This window comes from Erinaceus europaeus, chromosome 19 (genome assembly GCF_950295315.1).
Source record: "Erinaceus europaeus chromosome 19, mEriEur2.1, whole genome shotgun sequence".
In the NCBI taxonomy this organism is placed as follows: domain Eukaryota; kingdom Metazoa; phylum Chordata; class Mammalia; order Eulipotyphla; family Erinaceidae; genus Erinaceus; species Erinaceus europaeus.
Window position 1 is genome coordinate 59,020,690 of NC_080180.1, and position 18,510 is coordinate 59,039,199.

The window sequence follows — 18,510 nt, forward strand, 5'->3', positions numbered from 1 at the left end:
AGAACCGCCTGCCCACGACCCCTTTAGTCCGTTCCCTGCACCCATAACACCCTTGGTGGCCACCCTCCGTTCTCCCTCACCATAGCTGTGCCTTCTGAGAAGGCCACATAAACTGGATCATGCAGTATATAACCTCTGGGACTGACTTCATTCATTCAGTGTAATGCTTTTGGACAGCATCCAAGTCTTTGAGCATAGCAGCATTTTCTTTTCATTACAGCCATTTCCCGCTGTGTGGGTGTGACGCCGTTTGTTTGACTATTCACGCGAGAGGACAGTTTTAGCTGTTTCCAAGTCTGTGGGATTCTGAATGGGGCTTCTAAATTAGTTTTGTGCAGTTTGTGTTTTTCCTTTGACCCTCCACTTTCACTTTTCTGTTTAAATTTTATTATTATTATTATTGATTTCATAATGATTAACAAGATGGTAGGACATGAAGCATACAATTCTATATGATTCTCAGCACCAGAGTTCCATATCCCATCTCCTCCATTGGAAGCTTTCCTATTCTTTATTTCTCTGGCAGTATGGACCAGAATTCTTTATGGGGTGCAGAAGTTAGGAGGCCTGGCTTCTTTAGCTGCTTATCTGCTGGACATGAATATTGGCAGGTCAATCCATATTCCCAGCCTGTTTCTATTTTTCCCTAATGGGGTGGGGCTTTGGGGAGGTGAGGTTCTGGGACACATTGGTGAGGTGCTCTGCCCAGGGAAGTCAGGACAGTGTCATGGTAGCACCAGCAACTTGGTGGCTAAAAAGCAGTGAGATATAAAGCAGGACAAATTGTTTAAATCAGGAATTCAAAGGTAAGAATAGAGCAGATGGAAATAAGGGTGTTTGCATGGGAAGAAGCTAGGGAGTCTATTTCAGGTATAGCCCAAGGGGCCCATGACTTTAGTAGTTTTTGCCTGAGCCTGGTAACTACCATGCAGGTGTGCTGAAAGTATTGTCTGGGGAGATGGTGTCAGAGAACGGTTGAGAATAGGGCTAGAAAGCTGGGTCAGAACAGAGAGTGGCTCCCAAATATGAGGAAAGTATATAAATACCACTAACTGGAAAGCCCACTGATTTGACCCAGGGCCCATGTCTATTCATATTCAGCACAGGAGCCTGTGTAACCTCTGCATCCCTGTCGGTCTGAGCTCACAGTCCATGGTCACAACTGGGAACATTCTAGGCTGCACTCGTTTCAGGACCTGTCTTTCTCAAGTGGCAGAGTAGGTTGCCCAGCCTCCCTTTGGAGAGTAGGGACAGTCCCTACCATTGCTGCTCTACACTGAGGGCAAAGTCCTGTGGTTACCCCTGGCGGAAGTGACCAGTGACGGTGGAGACAGGGATCTGTAAGAGGTCTAGGCCCATCATGGAGTGAAATACGTGAGACATAGTGTAGGTGTGTGTTGGTCTCTGTAAGAAACACCCCCCACCTGCAGTATATAAATGTTTCTGTGCTTTGCATTCCCACCAACCAGTCTAAGGAAGTAGAGGCCTCTCATTTTTATATTTAGTTTTCATTTCCCTAATGACCAATGAGGCTGAATAATTTCCACCATTCCCCCTAGAGGAGTCGTTATGTGGATCCTCTTTTGAGGCATGCCCCTCCCCAGTCAGTTGTTCATCCTCTCACAGTTGGGTTTGGAGGGATAGAAGCTTCCTCCAGCATGGTGGGCACAAGGTTCCATCTTGGGCTGCATACACGGCAAAGCATCAGACTATCCAAGTGAGCTATTTTGCCAACACTATTGTGGATACATTAACTTTTTGGAAATTATAATTTTGTTATAGTTCCACAGCTGACAAATACTTTGCATTCATATACCAATGTCTTTCACTTAGCCAAAGTTGTCCATTTTGATGAAGTTCAATTCTTACCTGTCTTACATCATACTTCCCATGTCATATTCCAATGAATATTCCAATGTCATAGTCAAATATTCTTTTCCTAAATTCAGTTCTTGAAGTTTTTTTCCCCTGTGTTTCCTTTTGAAAGTTTTGTGGTTTAATGTTTTGCATTTATGTCTGTGAATTGTTTTGATTTATTTGTATTTTTATCTAATTTGTAGAGAAAAAACTTTTTTTTTCTTTCCAAGTAGGCAGCTTATTTTTCTAATATCATTGATAACATTTATTGAAAGGACTTTTCTTTTCTGGACTGGGTGGTGGTGCACCTGATTAAGTGCACATAGTACTAAATGCAAAGAAGACCCATGCAAGGATCTGGGTTCAAGCCCCTGGTTCCCCACACACATGGGGGGGGACACTTCACTATTTGGTGAAGCAGGTCTGCAGCTATCTATCTTTCTATTTCCCTCTCTATCTCCCCTTCCTCTCTCAATTTCTGACCTACCCAATAAAAAGGGAAAAATGGCCTCCAGGAGCAGTGGATTTGTAGTGCCTGCACTTCTTCTTCTAGCGTTTGCCCTTCTTCCGTAGCCAGTCAACAGCGTCAGGTTGAGCCTGATGTCAAGTTTCGAGACCTCCTTTGAATCTGGAGAGGTGGCAGTCGTTGACTATGTGGGTCATAGTCTGTCTGGAGCCGCAGGGGCAGTTCAGGTCATCTCTGGCCCCCCAGCGATGGAACATAGCGGCGCACTGGCCATGGCCTGTTGGATAGCAATGGAGGAGGGCCCAATCATAACGTGCTAGGTCAAAGCCAGGTTGACACTTGTAGGGGTCTGTGATGAGGTGTTTGTTCTTTACCTCAGCTGACTGCCAACTCTGTTTCCAAGAGACTGGAACAGAGAAGTTCAGTGTAGGTATAGGGGACCAGATTGGGTGACGAGATGTCAAGCGTTGGACAGGGTGGGTGAAGATATCCGCGTATATTGGCAGGTCCGGTCGAGCATAGACGTGGGAAATGAGCTTAGATGATGCCGCATCCCGACGAATATCTGGCGGGGCGATGCTGCTAAGAACTGGCCTGCACTAAGCCCCAGAGATAACCCTGAAGGCAAAAAAAAAAAAAGACTTTTATTTTCTATTGAATTGACTAACTTTGTCAAACACCAATTTATGAGTTTACTTCAATGTTCTGCTTTACTGATCAATGATCATCCTTGATCATTTGCAACAGCCTTGATTCTTATAGATATAATAAGTATTTTTCAGTTGTTTTATTTATTATTGGATAGAGATATATTTGAGTGGGAAGGTGAAGACACAGAGACACCTGAAGCCCTGCTTCACCAGTCATGAAGCTTTCCTCCTGCAGGTGAACAACAAGCAGCTTTACCTGTGCCCTTATGCACTGTAGTGTTAACACAGTGCATAAGGGCACAGGTAAAGTTAAAGTTAAAACACTTAACACAGGTTAAGTGTTAACAACCACCAACTGGCCCCAATAGTATAAGTCTTAAAATCCATAAATGCAATTATTTTTTCTCAAAAGCTTTTTAGTTTTTTTTTTATCGAGTTTTATATATAACGTATCTTGTTAATATCTCTAAAAATAAAATAACTTGCTGGTTATTCGGTCCGGCATTAAATACATAGATCATTTTGGAGAAAATTGTTATCTTTATAGGTGAAGCCCTCTAATATTATATATATTCAAATCACATTTTATTCAAATTGCCTTTGTTTTTCTGCATTCACAAATACATTTATAGTTTACTGTATACAGATCTTGCAAATGTCGTCAAATTTGCGCCAAAACATTTTATTTGTTTTGGAAATACTATACATGATTTGTTTCTTCAGAAATTTCTATTTCCAGTGGTCCGTTGCTAGATATGTTCACCTTTTATTCTGTGAAACTCCGTGGGTTCAATATCACGTTTGTGGTCAAATCTCTTGGAGGGCTATTCAGACATGTCCCAGGAGGCACTCTGGAGCTTGGAGGCTGGTCCTGTCCACTGATTATTTCTCCAAGTTAGACGGTCTGGATCCACACTTTCACAGCTTGGGGCAAGCTCAGAAGTTTACGAGCAACATTACTAAGTCCCTTTTCTGAGCCTCTCCCTCTGGACACCATAACCAGCAGACTTCTGTTTCCTGTAGCTTCACTTTTTGATCCTACTACAACGTTTTCTTTTCTCCTCTTTGCCACACAGCTGCACTCTCTTCTGGGACTGAGAGGGAGGAGGAGAGAGAGGACAAAAGCAGAGAGCATACCTTCCATCCACTTGGGATTTCAACTCCAGAGAGGATAGCTCCTCCCAACCCCCATGTTTTAAGACTCCTGAAGACTCTGGGCTCTTGTGTTGTTGCCACTACCCATTGCTTGGCCAGAGAGTGGAGTCAAGAAATGTTGCCCATTCCTGTGAGTTGCAGGCACCTTTTCCTCTCGCCATTTGGACCAGAACTAGACTGCAGATTCTTCTAGATTCCTTTCTGTCTATACCAGTGGCCACCTTTAGTCCTGGGGCTGTGTTAGATCAGAGAGAAGATATGGAAAGAGCCCAGCTCAGTAATATTTCAGATTCTGACTGACCCCTCTCCGTATGCCCACTGCTTTCTCTCCAGGTCTGCTTGCTGCCTTCAGCAGACTTGTCAGGGGACACTGTCTGCTCCATCCTACCTGCCACATCCGAGTGATTAATCTGGGCTGGTCACAAGGTCACCTCAAGCTGTTCCTTTTTTTTTTTTTTAATATTTTAACTTATTTTTTCTCAATTTATTTATTTATTGGATAGAGACAACCAGAAATTGAGAGGAGAGAGAGAGAGACACCTGCAGTTCTGCTTCACCCCATGGCAAACTTCCTCCTTGCAGATGGGGACTGGGCCTGAACTTAGGTCCTTGTGCAATGGGACATGTGTACTAACCTAATGCGCCACCACACGCCCTCCGCTGTTCCTTTACTGTAATCTTGGCTTCCTGTAAGTGGAAACAAAGACATTTACAAGATGTCAGTTTTCTCTTCTCACCTTGTTGGCAGGATACTTCTTAGGTGCAAGGAGATAGCTTAAAGTTTACATTTAGCATGGAAACAACACTTTTCCAAATATTAACTCACCACATGTATTTTGCTAGAGCCATAAGGAAAAATATATTTAGGGGGCTGGGTAGTGGCACAACTGGTTGAGCACACATGGTACAAAGCACAAGGACAAGGGTTGTCGCCCACATTCCCACCTGCAGCAGGAAAGCTTTGCAAATGGTGAAGCAGGGCTGCAGACGTCTCTCTGTCTCTCTCCCTCTCTATCTCCCCCTACTCTCTCAATTTCTAGCTGTCTCTATCCAGTAAATAAATAAAATGAAAAACAACTTTGAAAAGTAAAGAAATAATTAATTTACCTGCTGTGTATTGAGGGAAATACACATGGTTTTGAGCACCACTTTTAGAGGTAAAGAGGAATCGATAAGCCAAATAGTCTGGAAAAAAATGGGCAATCGGCCTCCCTGTGATATGTTCTTGATGCTTTGTGGCCCAGACTTAGTGACTGAAACTCATGATCTCCTGTCTACTGTACACTGAGGCAGACATCTTTGCACTTAAGTTGGAGACCTTGTGATTTTGTTCACATTCATCTTGTGAGATAGATAAACCGGTTCACAGTATTGATATGTTGTAGTTGGGCAGGGGCTAGAGAATTTGAGGTACTCACTCAGCCTCAGAGCTGGCCAACAGCCCTGCACTTTGCTCCCTGAAGGTGACTCAAGCACAACAAAGCAGGTCATGTCTACCTGGCTTCAGATACGTAGACTGGGAAGATGATAGGAAGAGATAGCTAAGCTGTGGCAACATCGAGAAGAGTTTATGAATGACAAAGTGGCCGTCACAGGGCTGGGTTTGACAATGCACAAGGACTCAGGTTCCAGCTCCCAGTCCCCACCTGCAGGGGGAAAGCTTTGTGAGTGGGAAAGCAGAGTTGCAAGTGCCTCTCTGTCTCTCCTCTCTATCTCCCCCTTCCTTCTTGATTTCTGTCTCTGTCCAGTAAATAAATAAATATGAAAATATAAGATAAGATAAAATAAAATAAAATTAGGGGCTAGATGTGGCTCACCTGGTTAAGTGTGCGTAGTACAAAGCATAAGGACCCACACAGGCATCCGGGCTCAAGCCCCCTGCTCCCCACTTGCAGGGGGGGAACCTTCATGAGCAGTAAAGCTGTTATGGTGAGGAGACATGTATAAGACACTAAAGAGGAAGAGAGAGTGGGGCTGAGGGGTTTCATGAGGGGAAGGAGGAGGGAAAGGCTGGTGGGGGAAGGTATCTGTGGTTTTGCTCTTGGAAATGATGAGCTGTTGATGCGCGTGAGTTTGAGGAATGACAGTTAGGTGTCTGGTATATAGAACATGGACTCATGACAGTGGGGCGAAAGGAGCCTGCAGTCAAAACAGACGAAGGCCTTAGGGCAGCACCAATGCTGATTGATCATTTGTGACCAGTCCTTAGAGAAGGGCTCTATGAGCCCCAGTGAATGGAGGGAACCAGAGGGAAAGTTGGTCATGTGGGGTGCATATCTCGCTGTGTCTGGCCCCAGGTTCACAGCCTGGCAGCAAATGGGAGGCACTGTAGCATCAGGGGAAGTTAGGTGCTTCTGATGTCTCTCCCTCTCTTTTTCTCAGTGTCTTTACCTGAATGGTAAAGTGACTTAGAAGCAGTGGCTTTGTACATATATCAGGGGGCCAGATCTACAGAGAAAAGAGAGAGGGAGAGAGAGAGAGAGAAGGAAAAGTAGAGAGAGAAAAAGGGGAGAGGGAGAGAAAGGGTTTTCTGCAAGTGAGAAAAGTAGAGAAATCCATGGATGAAACCTTAGACTGTGAAGGGCATCATATTAGGAACAACTAGAAAGTCTAGTCTTGAGTGCTGGTCTGGAAGATGGGGTAGTTGCTGATATTTGTGGATCTCAGCCAGTACCAAGGCATACTCAGTTCTCCATAGCTCAAGGGAATGCTCCCTTCTGTGAATTATCAGTCAGTCTTGCATGGCCAGGTGAATGTTCTCACCGGAAAGATCATCAGCCTGCACTGCTGGGTTCTCTCCCTCTGTTTATTTACTTAAGGCCTGTGTTTGTTTTCCTGCCCAGTGAGATGTTCCTGTTTCCTGTAGATGTTTTACATGCAAGGCAGGCTGGCAGGGAATATTCCTGTACACAGTTCCAGAAGCACTTGATATTCACAGGACTTGACAGAGCTAATGATGGTTCCTCCCTGGATGTTTCCAGAGTCATTTGTTGGTCTGCATCTCTGTGGCATTTCCAAGTGGAGGAGTTATTTACATGTAGCTGTTTAACATTTCCGAGGTGTATAACTCACTTCCTTGTTACTCTGCTAAGGAAGAAGCAGGCGGGAGTGGAGAAGTTTAGAGGAGGCATGTAACTAAAATGTTCTTTGTTTGAAGACTGATATCTCCTTTCTTTCAGACTTCTGGAAAAAAGAAATTGTAAGTTTCAGCCTGTGAAATTGAATATTTCATTAGGGTGCATTCAGGGAATTGTTTTAAAGGCAGGTTTTTTTAAATATAATTTTCTTTTCAATTACTTATTTATTTCCTTTTTGTTGTCCTTGTTGTTTTTAATGTTGTAGTTATTATTATTCTTGTTATTGATGTCATCATTGTTGGATAGGACAGAGAGAATTGGAGAGAGGAGGGAAAGATATAGAGGAGGAGAAAAAGATACTTGCAGACCTGCTTCACTTCTTATGAAGTGACTCCCCTTTAGGTGGGGGAGCCTGGGGCTCTAACTGGGATCCTTATGCCAGTCCCTGTGCTTTGTGTCACTTGCGTTTAACCCACTGCACTACCACCCTAAAGGCAGATTTTAAGAAACTGTAATCACCAGTGCATGCTGACACCGAGTGAGAGGGAATGCGGATTTATGTGACTGAAACGTCCCCCAGCCTTGTCGCCTCCCCTTTTGCTGGTGTGGTGAAATATCTAAGTGTGTCTGCTGAGAGAAATAGAAACGAGGTTGTGATGGAAACACTGCTGTGGCTGCAGACCTCACACCTCTCACTTCCTTTACGTCACTCAGCAGACAGTAGCGATGGCCTGGCGATGAACTGTGTGACTTGGCTTTAGTTTATTTCATAGTCTAGACAGATGGCCATAGTTACTGACTCCTAAAACCATTTGCTCATTGTCATATAGTTTGCAAGGGAAGTGTGTATGGAAATCACTTGTGTTCCTTGGTGGATTGATCATTTGGTAAAAATCCCAAGACTTAGTGGCAAATTGACAGAAAAAATATAGAGATAGACATGGGATGTTGTCAGAGGAATGATTCCTCTTACTGGGTTTCTGGCTGTTGAGTTCTGTTCTAGGGTTGGCTAGCACTTGGGTGTTCTTGGCTTGTGATGGGGAGGAAGGAAGTGCACATGAGAGGCCAGGATATGGCTGTGGTCCCTGTGATGGGACTCTATCATGGGGACTTAGCAGTGATTAGAGCTTGGGTACAGCTTATCCCATTCTCTTACAGCTATGATAGACGAGTTCTGTATCCGGCAGTCAGGAAATGGACTCTCTGTCGTTGGTCTCATAGCTAGTTAGCAGCTGGGCTGGAACTAGTAGTTGAGTTGTTGGACTGCAGGCCCAGCACCTTCTTCAGTACATCTTCCCTGTAACATTGATGAGTTTTCATTTGATACAGTGCAGTGGCACTTGGTGCTATTACTACTGACCTCTCCCATCTGACAGATGATAAATTGAAAGCCTGCTCAAGTATGCAAAATGAATTTCCCTAATTTTTTATGAAATGATCATTCAAAGAGCATTTGGGGAGTGGACATAGATATTTAGATCATGACTGTCCTGATTGGAGAGAGATGTGGAATGTCTATTGTCTGTGTCTGTGCGCTAAGTTGTTTCAGTATTGGGACAGAACTGCCCCTGCATTTTATTTTGACTTTAATTTTGCCATCAGCATTATTTCTGTGTCCTAGAGATTACATAGTCCCACAGTCCCCAGTAACTACTTTTCCTTCCTTCCTTCCTTCCTTCCTTCCTTCCTTCCTTTCTTTCTTTCTTTCTTTCTTTCTTCTTTTCTCTTTCTGTCTCTCTTCCTCTTTTTTTCTCTTCCTCCCTCCTTCCCTCCCTTCCTCCTTCCCTCTCTTTCTTTCTTTCACTCTTCTGGTCAGCAGCTAAGAGAAAGAGAGGCAAGAGAGGGAGAAAGAGACAGAGAGGAGGGACACCTACAACAATGCTTCACTGCTCAAGAAGCTTCCTTCAGCAGGTGAAGACCAGAGCCTGAACCCAGATTCTCCAGGGCACATTGTAACCTGTGTGCTACTAGCCAGGTTTGCTACTACCTGAGTCCTGAATCTGCATTTTGCATTCCAGTCCATTGACAAGGTGAGTTGTGTTCTGGGGTGTTTTGGTTCAGTCTTTTGGTTATAACCTGGATTTCCCAGTCTGTCTTCTACAAATCTCCTGTGGAGAGGCATGATTTACATATTCAGAGCTTCCTATTGAAAAGCTTCTTGGGGAAAAAAAATAAGTCTATTCCCTGAGTCTCCAGTGTCTCTAGATTATGCCTCTCACCTTGGCTCCACTCTGGGCCTAAGTGCAAGCTAACAGGAAGTACAGAGAATTAGGAGATGCAAAAGGCATGAAGGGAAAAAAAAATCCCCAGATTCAACTTTCCAAGGGTAGAGGTAGAGCTCCAGTTCAGATGCTTCTTCCCAGGGCGCAGTGCTCATTCATCTACCCCGGCACTTCTGAAAGTTTCCCTTGCATCGCAATTAGCCAGAAATGTGCACTTTTTGCACTACTAAGCTCCCTGGCATGATCTGTTATTTCCCAGTCTTTGTATCTCTAATGGGTGTTAAATTGCTGATGAAATGAATATGCATGAGATCCTACAACCTTTTGCTATAGTCTTAGATGCCTATTTTAGTAACATTTCTGGAGAGAATGAAATTAAATACAGTGCTTTCGTGTCAATAGCTATTCTGTGGCTGCTGCTCTCATGCTGAGGCTACTACTTCTGCTCTGCTCCCCACTGCCACCGTGATGGCTCCACCTCCTTCAGCTCCACGCACCCGAGCCCAGGAGGAGGGGATGCTGAGATCTTTACAGAGAGTGTGCCTCGTCTCCCTTTTACATCTCTGGGGGTTGGGCTATGGCACACTAGTTAATACTAAACACAAGGAACCACGCAAGGATCTGGGTTCGAGCCCCTACTCCCCACCTACGGGAGAGGAGGGATGCTTCAGAAGTAGCGAAATTGTGGTCTACAGGTGTCTCTCTGTCTCTCTCCTCTATCTCCTCTTCCCCCTCTCAATTTCTCTTGGTCTTATCCAATAAAATAGGGGGGAAATGGCCACAGGAGCAGTGGAATTGCAGTGCAGGCACTGAGACCCAGTAGTAAACCCATAGGCAAAAAAAAATAAAAAAGCTTCATGTGGTTATATTTCTTACCCCAAATCAGCAGCCAGCTCAGACTTCAAGGATCACATTGTAATCAAGATGCTTGTATTGGGAGAGGTTGTGACAAGTCTGCATCTTTGATTTTTATTTGATGCATTACTTGGATTCATTCACTTAAAAAAAAAGAAAATAGGTTTTCTGTTCTGGAAAAGAAGTTAACTTGTTCATGTTTAAGTCCTGGTACTGCATGAGAAGTGCTATGGTGGTAGAAGAAGCCTCTACTTGTGGTCATGTGCTGTTTCCCCTTCTCTCCTCCTTGTCTTTATTTATTTATTTATTTGCTTACTTATTTATTTATTTTTTTAACCAAAGCATGCTCAGCCCTGGCTGATGGTGGTGCAGGGGACTGAACCTGGGGCTTTGGAGCCTCAGCCATGAGAGTTTCTTTGTATAATCATTATGCTATCTACCTTCCACCCCTGTCTGTCTGTCTGTCTGTCTATCTGAATGAAGAGAAACCTTGCTCTATAAAGTAGCATGAACAAGCCCTCAATTCTGAGAGAGAGGTAGTCAGACAAAGAAAGCAAGCAGCCTCATTACTCTGCCACCACGTTCCAGATGCTACCAAGATGCCAAGCAGACTTCCCTGGGCAGATGACCCCACCATGTGTCCTGGAGCCCTGCCTCTCCAGAGCCCTGTCCACTAGGGAAAGAGAGAGGCAGGCTGGGAGTATGGATCAACCTGCCAATGCCCATATTCAGCGGGGAAGCAATTACAGAAGCCAGACCTTCCACCTTCTGCATCCCATAATGACCCTGGGTCCATATTCCCAGAGGGATAGAGAATAGGAAAGCTATCAGGGGAGGGGATGGGGTATGGAGTTCTGGTGGTGGGAATTGTGTGGAGTTGTACCCCTCTTATCCTATGGTCTTGTCAGTGTTCCCATTTTATAAATAAAAATTATATAATACATAAACAAATATAAATTTAATAAGAAAAGAAAAAGAAAGAAGCAGCTTCTAGGAGGTGGTTCACCCTGTAAACCACACATGTTCTATATTCAAGCTTCTAGTTCCCACCTCGGTGCGGGGAGGTCACAGCAGTGAAGCTGTGCTACAGGTCTCTCTCTCTCTCTCTTCTCTGTTTCTCCCTGTCTCTGTCAAATGAGAAAGAAAGAAAAATGTGGTCTCCGAGATTGATCCTGTAGCCACAGAGAAAATTCCTACTGTCAAAATAAATAAATAAATAAATAAATAAATAAATAAATAAATAAATAAATCTAAAAATAAAAATAAGGAGAAACTAAGCCATCCAGGTTCAAGCCTGACCTCCATCACACTGAAGGAAGCTTCGATGCTGTGGTGTACTTCACTCCTTTTTCTCTTTCTTTGAGTTCTTACTTGAAAAAAGTCTGGGTCCTGAAGCCATAAAGCCAAAGTGTGTAAGCTATTGCTACGAAATATTTATATTGTGTTGAAAAGATAGCAGGGTCGGTTCTGCAAAGACTTTCATGCCTGGGACTCCAAAATCCTAGGTTCAGTCCTGAGCATTACCAGAAGGCAAAGCTGAACAGTGCTCTGGTCGGTCTCTCTCTCTCTCTCTCTCTCTCTCTCTCTCTCTCTGTCTCTCCCTTTCTTTTAATTAAATAAATAACTATTATAAAATATATTAAGTTTTGGTTAACCGTTTTGGGGAACGGAGCCTATAGACCTCTAGAAAAAAAACAAACATTCTCTGAGTAATTCCAAGAGGACTCTTTGAAGTTCTTTATTTAAATACCAGGTAGTGATGCAGTCTCCAGAGATGTCACATCATGACTTATGACAAGTTATTATGTCATATTCAAGTAGGAAAATGGTAGCATGAATTATTTAAAACCACCCCAGAATTGGAGCTATTATAGTTTTCCACAAAATTACCAATCATACTGTCATCATATACACATCTTCTTCATGATTAATGCCCACCTTTTGTACATTAATTCCCCAAAATGAGTCAATATTGTGATTTCCGCTGATAGAAAAAAACTCCAGGAAGCACTTTATTTCTTATTTGAGTAAGAACTCTTAATACATTATTTAATGAGTAAATCTCTTTTCTTTTTCTATACATGTAATCTTGATTTCACTGTAATAGCAGTGTATATAATAGGATTATTTTTTTCCTCTTTTCAGCTTCTTAAAGGCAGTCTAAAGGCATGTCTGAATTTCTGTGTGTGTGTGTGTGTGTGTGTGTGTGTGTGTGTGTGTGTGTGTGTTTTGGGAGAAATTTGCCATAAATCTCAACACCCCTTAGGCCTCTTTTCCACCATTTTATTTTCTATTTAAATGAGAATTTTGGTAAGTTGCTCAGCAATTTTGCTATTCTTATCTTCTGACATAATATCTGTTCTGTCTAATAAAGAGTGACATCTACAAGGATCTGGTTGAAACGAAGTCACCTTTGATATTTAGAGGAAGTTAAAAAATAAGGTTCAGAAAAGGAGATGACTAAACACAGAAAGTGACATGCCCTGAAAATTCTTTATGAAACTGAGAGCACATCATTCCTGTGGGGAGCTGACTTTCTGTCTAATCTGGAAACAGAATCCCAGGGGAGAATAGCACTATAGGCCAGCACCTGATAGGCCAGCAGCCTCACTTCCCTCAGTAGGTTCTTGACCAGAGAGATGACATGAAAATCTTAAAAGACAGGTGAGTGTGGGTTATTTTTTTTCTTTCTAAAGTTTCTTTTGTGATTTAATAATCTTTTATAATTCAGTAGCTTTTGCTGTGCCCACCCATAGCATAGTTCCTCAGAACATCCACCAACCAGATTAATTTTCACAAAGTCTTAGACACAGTTTGACCATATTCTCCTCTTTGTGAGTTCCTAGTTTTCGGTTCTCTAGATTCCACAAAAGAGCAAAACCATCTGGCAATTAATTGTCTTTCATTAACTTAACCAACTTCAAATTCCATTCATTGTAACTCAGAGAATACAGTAGTCTCTTTTTGATTGCAGAGTAGTATTTCATCGAATATCTGTCCTCAGATTTATCCAGTCACCTGTCAATGTGCATTTCACTAGAACAAGACTCAGCTCTTGATCATGGTGGTATCAGAAATTGAACACAGGACTTCTGCTAGCCCACACTAATTCACTGTTAACTGCTGTCTTTACTGTCACCCATCGAACCTATTTGTCAAAGAGTCTAATGGTGATGGAAATTCTTTTATTTATTTATTTTCCCCATGGTTATCAATGGGGACTAGGTGTCTGCACTACAAATCCACTGCTCCTGGAGGCCATCCCCCCACCACTTTTGTTGCCCTTGTTGTTATTAATGTTGTTGGATAGGACAGAAAGAAACTGAGAGAGGAGGGGAAGACAGAGAGGGGGAGAGAAAGACAGACACCTGCAGACCTGCTTCACCGCCTGTGAAGTGATTCTCCTGCAGGTGGGGATCTGGGGGCTCGAACTGGTATCCTTATGCAGACCCTTGTGCTTTGTGCCACGTGTGCTTAACCCACTGCACTACCACCCAGCCCCCTAATGATGGAAATTCTATTAAGAACAGGATCACCATCACTCAATAGAAATAGGTGTTCGGTACCCTGCGGATTTGGAGACAGATACCCTGCTTTCTGGACTTGTTCCTTCCTTAGCTTGGATGAGTCCTTTCATCTGTGTGAGTTTTACCTGAAAAGTGGATGAGTCATAGTCAACAGTCAGCCTTCCACTTTCTGCATTGAGATCACATTCTTATGATGACTGGGGGCAGAAATCTAATGTCTTAGGAAGAAAAACGATATTAGAAAGAAATCAGATTTATTTTTTTTATTATTTTTTGTTGCCTCTGCATACCTGTGCCCAGTATTCTGGGCAGTCAGTACAGAGCCTCTCTGCTTTATGTCTTGACAAAGATGTGGAGGTTGTAGTCTGGGTGTGATGCTCCCAGTTAATCACACATATCACCATGTGCAAGGAAACAGGTTTGAGCCCCGACCCCCACCTGCAGGGTAGATTCCTCATGAGCAATGAAGCAGATCTGCAGGTGTCTCTCTTTCTCCCTCTCTGTCTCCCCTCCCCTTTCACTGTTTCTCTATCCTGACAAATAAAATGGAAAAGAAAAAATGGAACAAAGGACCACCTGGAGAGCCAGCACTGAGCTCCAAGGGTAATCCCAGAGCGCTGCCCCACTAGGAAGACACAGAGACAGACTGGGAGTATGGATCGACCTGCCGACACCCAAGTCCAGCAGAGAAGTAATTACAGAAGCCAGACCTCCCACCTTCTGCACCCCATAGTGATCCTGGGTTCATACTCCCAGAGAGATAAAGAACAGGAAAGCCTCCCATGAAGGGTTTGGGATATAGATCTCTGGTGGGGATTGTACATCTCTTATCCTATGGTCTTGTCAATCATTATTATTAAATCAATAAAAAAAAAGATGAAGAAAAGAAAATATATATATATATGGAGGTCAGAAAACAGGGTGCCGATCCAGACCACTTACTACTTCTCCTTAAAGCTCTGGGATTGAGCGGTACCTGCCAGCCCATGAAATCCCCTCAAAAACCCATGACTGACTTTTCTTTTGACAGGAAAAACACCACAAATGTAGCAGGCATGTTTCGATGTGTTTTGAGCTTCTCTGTCTGCATCAAGCAAAGCTGGAGAGCAGTGAGAGAGCTTTGGACTCTCTGGACAGAGACAGGGGATACTGACTTCCCCATCTCATTTCTTTTTGGCTGCAGGACTTCTGATTGTGGCAAGGTGGTTGGCACCATAGAAGTCAGTGTCCTGAAGATGGGGGAGATTGAAGAAGGGGAGGCCACCCACGTCACCACAGGTGTGCAGGCACAAAAGGTAGGGTCCTACTCAGCCCAATGCAGACATTCATTTAGAAATGACCCACTTTGACAGATGCCTGGATCACCAGTGGAGCTGTGGAGTAGAAGGTCTCATTAATGAGAACCTACTGAGAGGCTGGCATTGGGGGAGCTGGAGGGCCCACGTAAATGTGCTCAGCTTCAGAACCCTGTTTGCAGGGACAGGTGCAGAACTTGCCTCTTCCTGGTATGAACCGAAGTGTCAATCACTGTTGCATTCTGTTGTCACCTACTCTATCTATGCAAGAGGCGTGGAAGATTCTGGAAGGGCTGTTGTCCAAAAGAACCACGACTCTCAAGACCCTCTTTTGGAAAGAGATACAATTTGGATCTGGATTTATTAATTTTTTAAAACTTTTTTTTTAATTTCTTTTTTAAAAAACTTTATTCACTAGAACAGAGAGAAATTGAGATGGAGGGGGAGATAGAGAGGGAGAAGAAACACCTGCAGCCCTACTTCACCACTCATGAAGCTTGCTCCCTACAGGCGGAGACCAGAGGCTTAGAACCTGGGTGCTTGTACACTTAACCAGGTGTACCACCACCTGGCCCTGGGGTTTCCCTTGTATGTGAAGGATGGTGATTTTTCCCCCACAGGATTATTGCTGGGGCTTGGTGCCTGCACTAGGATTCTACTACTCCTTGCTGCCATTCTCTTCTCTTTCTTTCTCTCTCTCTCTCTCTCTCTCTCTCTCTCTCTCTCTCTCTCTCTCTCTCCCTCTCCCTCTCCCTCTCCCTCTCCCTCTCCCTCTCCCTCTCCCTCTCCCTCTCTCTCTCTCTCCTTCTTTTTCCTAATTTATTTATAGGACATAGAAAAATTGAGAGGGGAGGCAGAAGGAAAGAGAATGACAAATACCTGCAGACTTGCTTCAGCACTGATGAAGTATCCCTCCTGCAGGTGAGGACCAAGAGCTCAAGCTAATGTGTGAACTCAGCCAGATGCATCATCACTCCTAGCCCCAGCTCCCCGCCCTCAAAGAGGGAGAATTTTAAAGTTTTTGTAGTAGGAAGCTTAGAATAGTGGGATCAGGGGCCAAGTGGTGATGCACCTGGTTGAGTGCACATGTTACAATGTGCAAGGACCCAGGCTTGAACCCCGGTCCCCACCTGCAGGGGGAAAGCTATGCAAATGGTGAAACAGGGCTGCAGGTGTCTCTTTCTCTTTCCCTCTCTATCTCCCTCTACGCTCTCAATTTCTGGCTGTATCTATCCAATATATAAAGATAATAAATTTTTTTAAAGATATTTTTAAAAAAGAGAATCTGAGTGCTGAAAGCAGGAAGGGGCAGGCCATCCTGTCTACACTCAGAGCAGTGTTGGATGACCAGAGTTCAAGTTCTCCCCTGTCAGAGTAGGCCACCTCCCAGTCTTCCTCAAAGCTCACCCAGCTCTTGACTTCACAGCCATGAAAGTCAAACAAAGGCCCAATGCCCAGGGCCACGGAAAGTTCAACTCTTGTGACCAGCTTTTGCATGAAGGAGAAAAGAGAAAACAAAAGCAAAACTCTTGTTTGAACTTGTGGCCAGAGGTGGGAGTTTACTGACTCGAATCAGCCTCTTTGAAGCAGTGTCTGCCTTCTATATATAGATAGGAGGGAAACAGAGCCTGAAGTTGGATTGGGCATAACTGTGGTGTGGTAAAGCGCCCCCCCCCACTAAGACATAAGACATTCCTCTTCCTGTGCCCCTAGGACCATAGCTCCGAGAACAAAGGTCCAGAAAGGTGAACAGGGGCTGGGGGATGGACTTACCATGCTGTCCTTATTGTTTCTGCATTCAGTTTTAGCAGCTGAAGTGCTAGTTTCTGTAAGTAGCACCCTCACTCCAGTGTTGCATGAGACAGGCCAAGCCCAGTCTTTTGGGGGCCCTGTTTCACAATGTTGCTATTATGAGGCAGACGTGCAGTCACACCCCTTTTAATGATGAGAGAGCATCGTACCCAGGAAGATGCCTCACTAAAGTCTCACAGGATGATTCTGCCTTTGTTTCTACTATGTCATCGGGGGTGAATGCTGCTCCCTGGCACTCAGTGCCTACATGAGGAATCCACTGCTCCAGGAAGACATGAGTTTTCATTCTTTTTTATGTGATAGAGCAGAGAGAAATTGAGAAGGGAGAGGGAGAGACCCCTGCAGCACTGCTTCGTTTGTGAAGCTTCTCCCTCCTGGAGGTGAGCCTGAGTTCTTGTGCGTGATCATGTATGCCACCATCCAGCCCAGCCCCTCTTCCTATGAACCTACATGGATGTCACTGACCTATGCTGGAAACTGGAGGTAACGGTGGAGGCAGGGTGGGTGGGAAGCCGTCATAAGTTGGCAGAAGCAGCAGAGACACCAGCACTGGTGTCAGCTATGGTCTGTCTCTTTTCTTAAGGGAACTGGACTCTACAAACTTTTCAGGCAGTATCTATCTGTCAAGTCTCTTTATGGCTGTGTTTTTCCCAGTGTGATCAGGGTTACCTGGGGTGTTTCTTAGAAATGCAAACATGGGGGGCCCTTTAGCTTATTCTTTCCATGGAAAGACCTCACTAAGTGTATTAGAGTCTCATGGTTGAAACAGACACAAAAACAAAGCAACTGAAACGGGTTGTGCCTACAATAATATCGCCCTCCCTGGTTCGCATGAATAGGAGTTCTCTGGTCATGGAATGGAGATAGACCTCTGAACTTCAGGCATGATAGTCTTTTGCAGAACAATTATGCTGTCTCCTGACCGTATCTAAAACAGAAGCAGACACAAATATACATGCCGCTCACTGTCAAACAATGTTTGCATAAATCTAGAAAATTCCACAACATGCTTGCTAAAAGAAGGAACAGAGAAAAGCCAGATAATATTTTTCTTGGACCAGGATGGAGAGAAGTTGAGAGTGGAGGGGAGGTAGGGAGGGAGAAAGATCAACACCTGCAGACCTGTTTCACCATATGTGAAGCATCTTCCCTGAAGGTGGGAAGCAGGGGCTCAAACTTGGGTCCTTGCACATTGGTGATATGCATGCTTAACTAGGTGCACCACCACCACCCCCCAGATAATGTTTTAGTAATGCTGTGAATATAATTTTCATGTTTCCTACCTGTGCTAGATACTTCCCAGAATTCAAAGACAAAGTTGGGTTTACTAAATAGCTAACCAGATTTTGAGAACTGAGATTCAAAGAACAAACATATAGCTAGGAAAGAACTTTGCCAAGAAGTGTTAACTTTTTTTTTTTTTTGCCTCCAGGGTTATTGCTGGGGCTTGGTGCCTGCACTACAAATCCACTGCTCTTGGAGGCCATTTTTTCCCATTATGTTGTTCTTGTTGTTACCCTTGTTGTAGTTATTATAGCTGTTGTTGTTGTTGGATAGGACAGAGAGAAATTGAGAGAGAAGGGGAAGACAGAGA

The 18,510-nt window shown here is 43.9% G+C and overlaps 1 protein-coding gene across 7 annotated transcripts in view; it reads left to right on the forward strand.

Annotated features, from left to right (window-relative positions):
• The window catches only part of INPP4B (inositol polyphosphate-4-phosphatase type II B), a 672,916-nt gene that overhangs the window by 200,921 nt on the left and 453,485 nt on the right, over positions 1 to 18,510 (forward strand). For all 7 annotated transcript variants that reach the window (XM_060179039.1, XM_060179034.1, XM_060179038.1 and 4 more), the window contains exon 8: positions 14,993 to 15,104. In XM_060179039.1, coding sequence (XP_060035022.1) covers positions 14,993 to 15,104 — 112 coding nt within the window. The remainder of the gene's footprint in view (positions 1 to 14,992; positions 15,105 to 18,510) is intronic.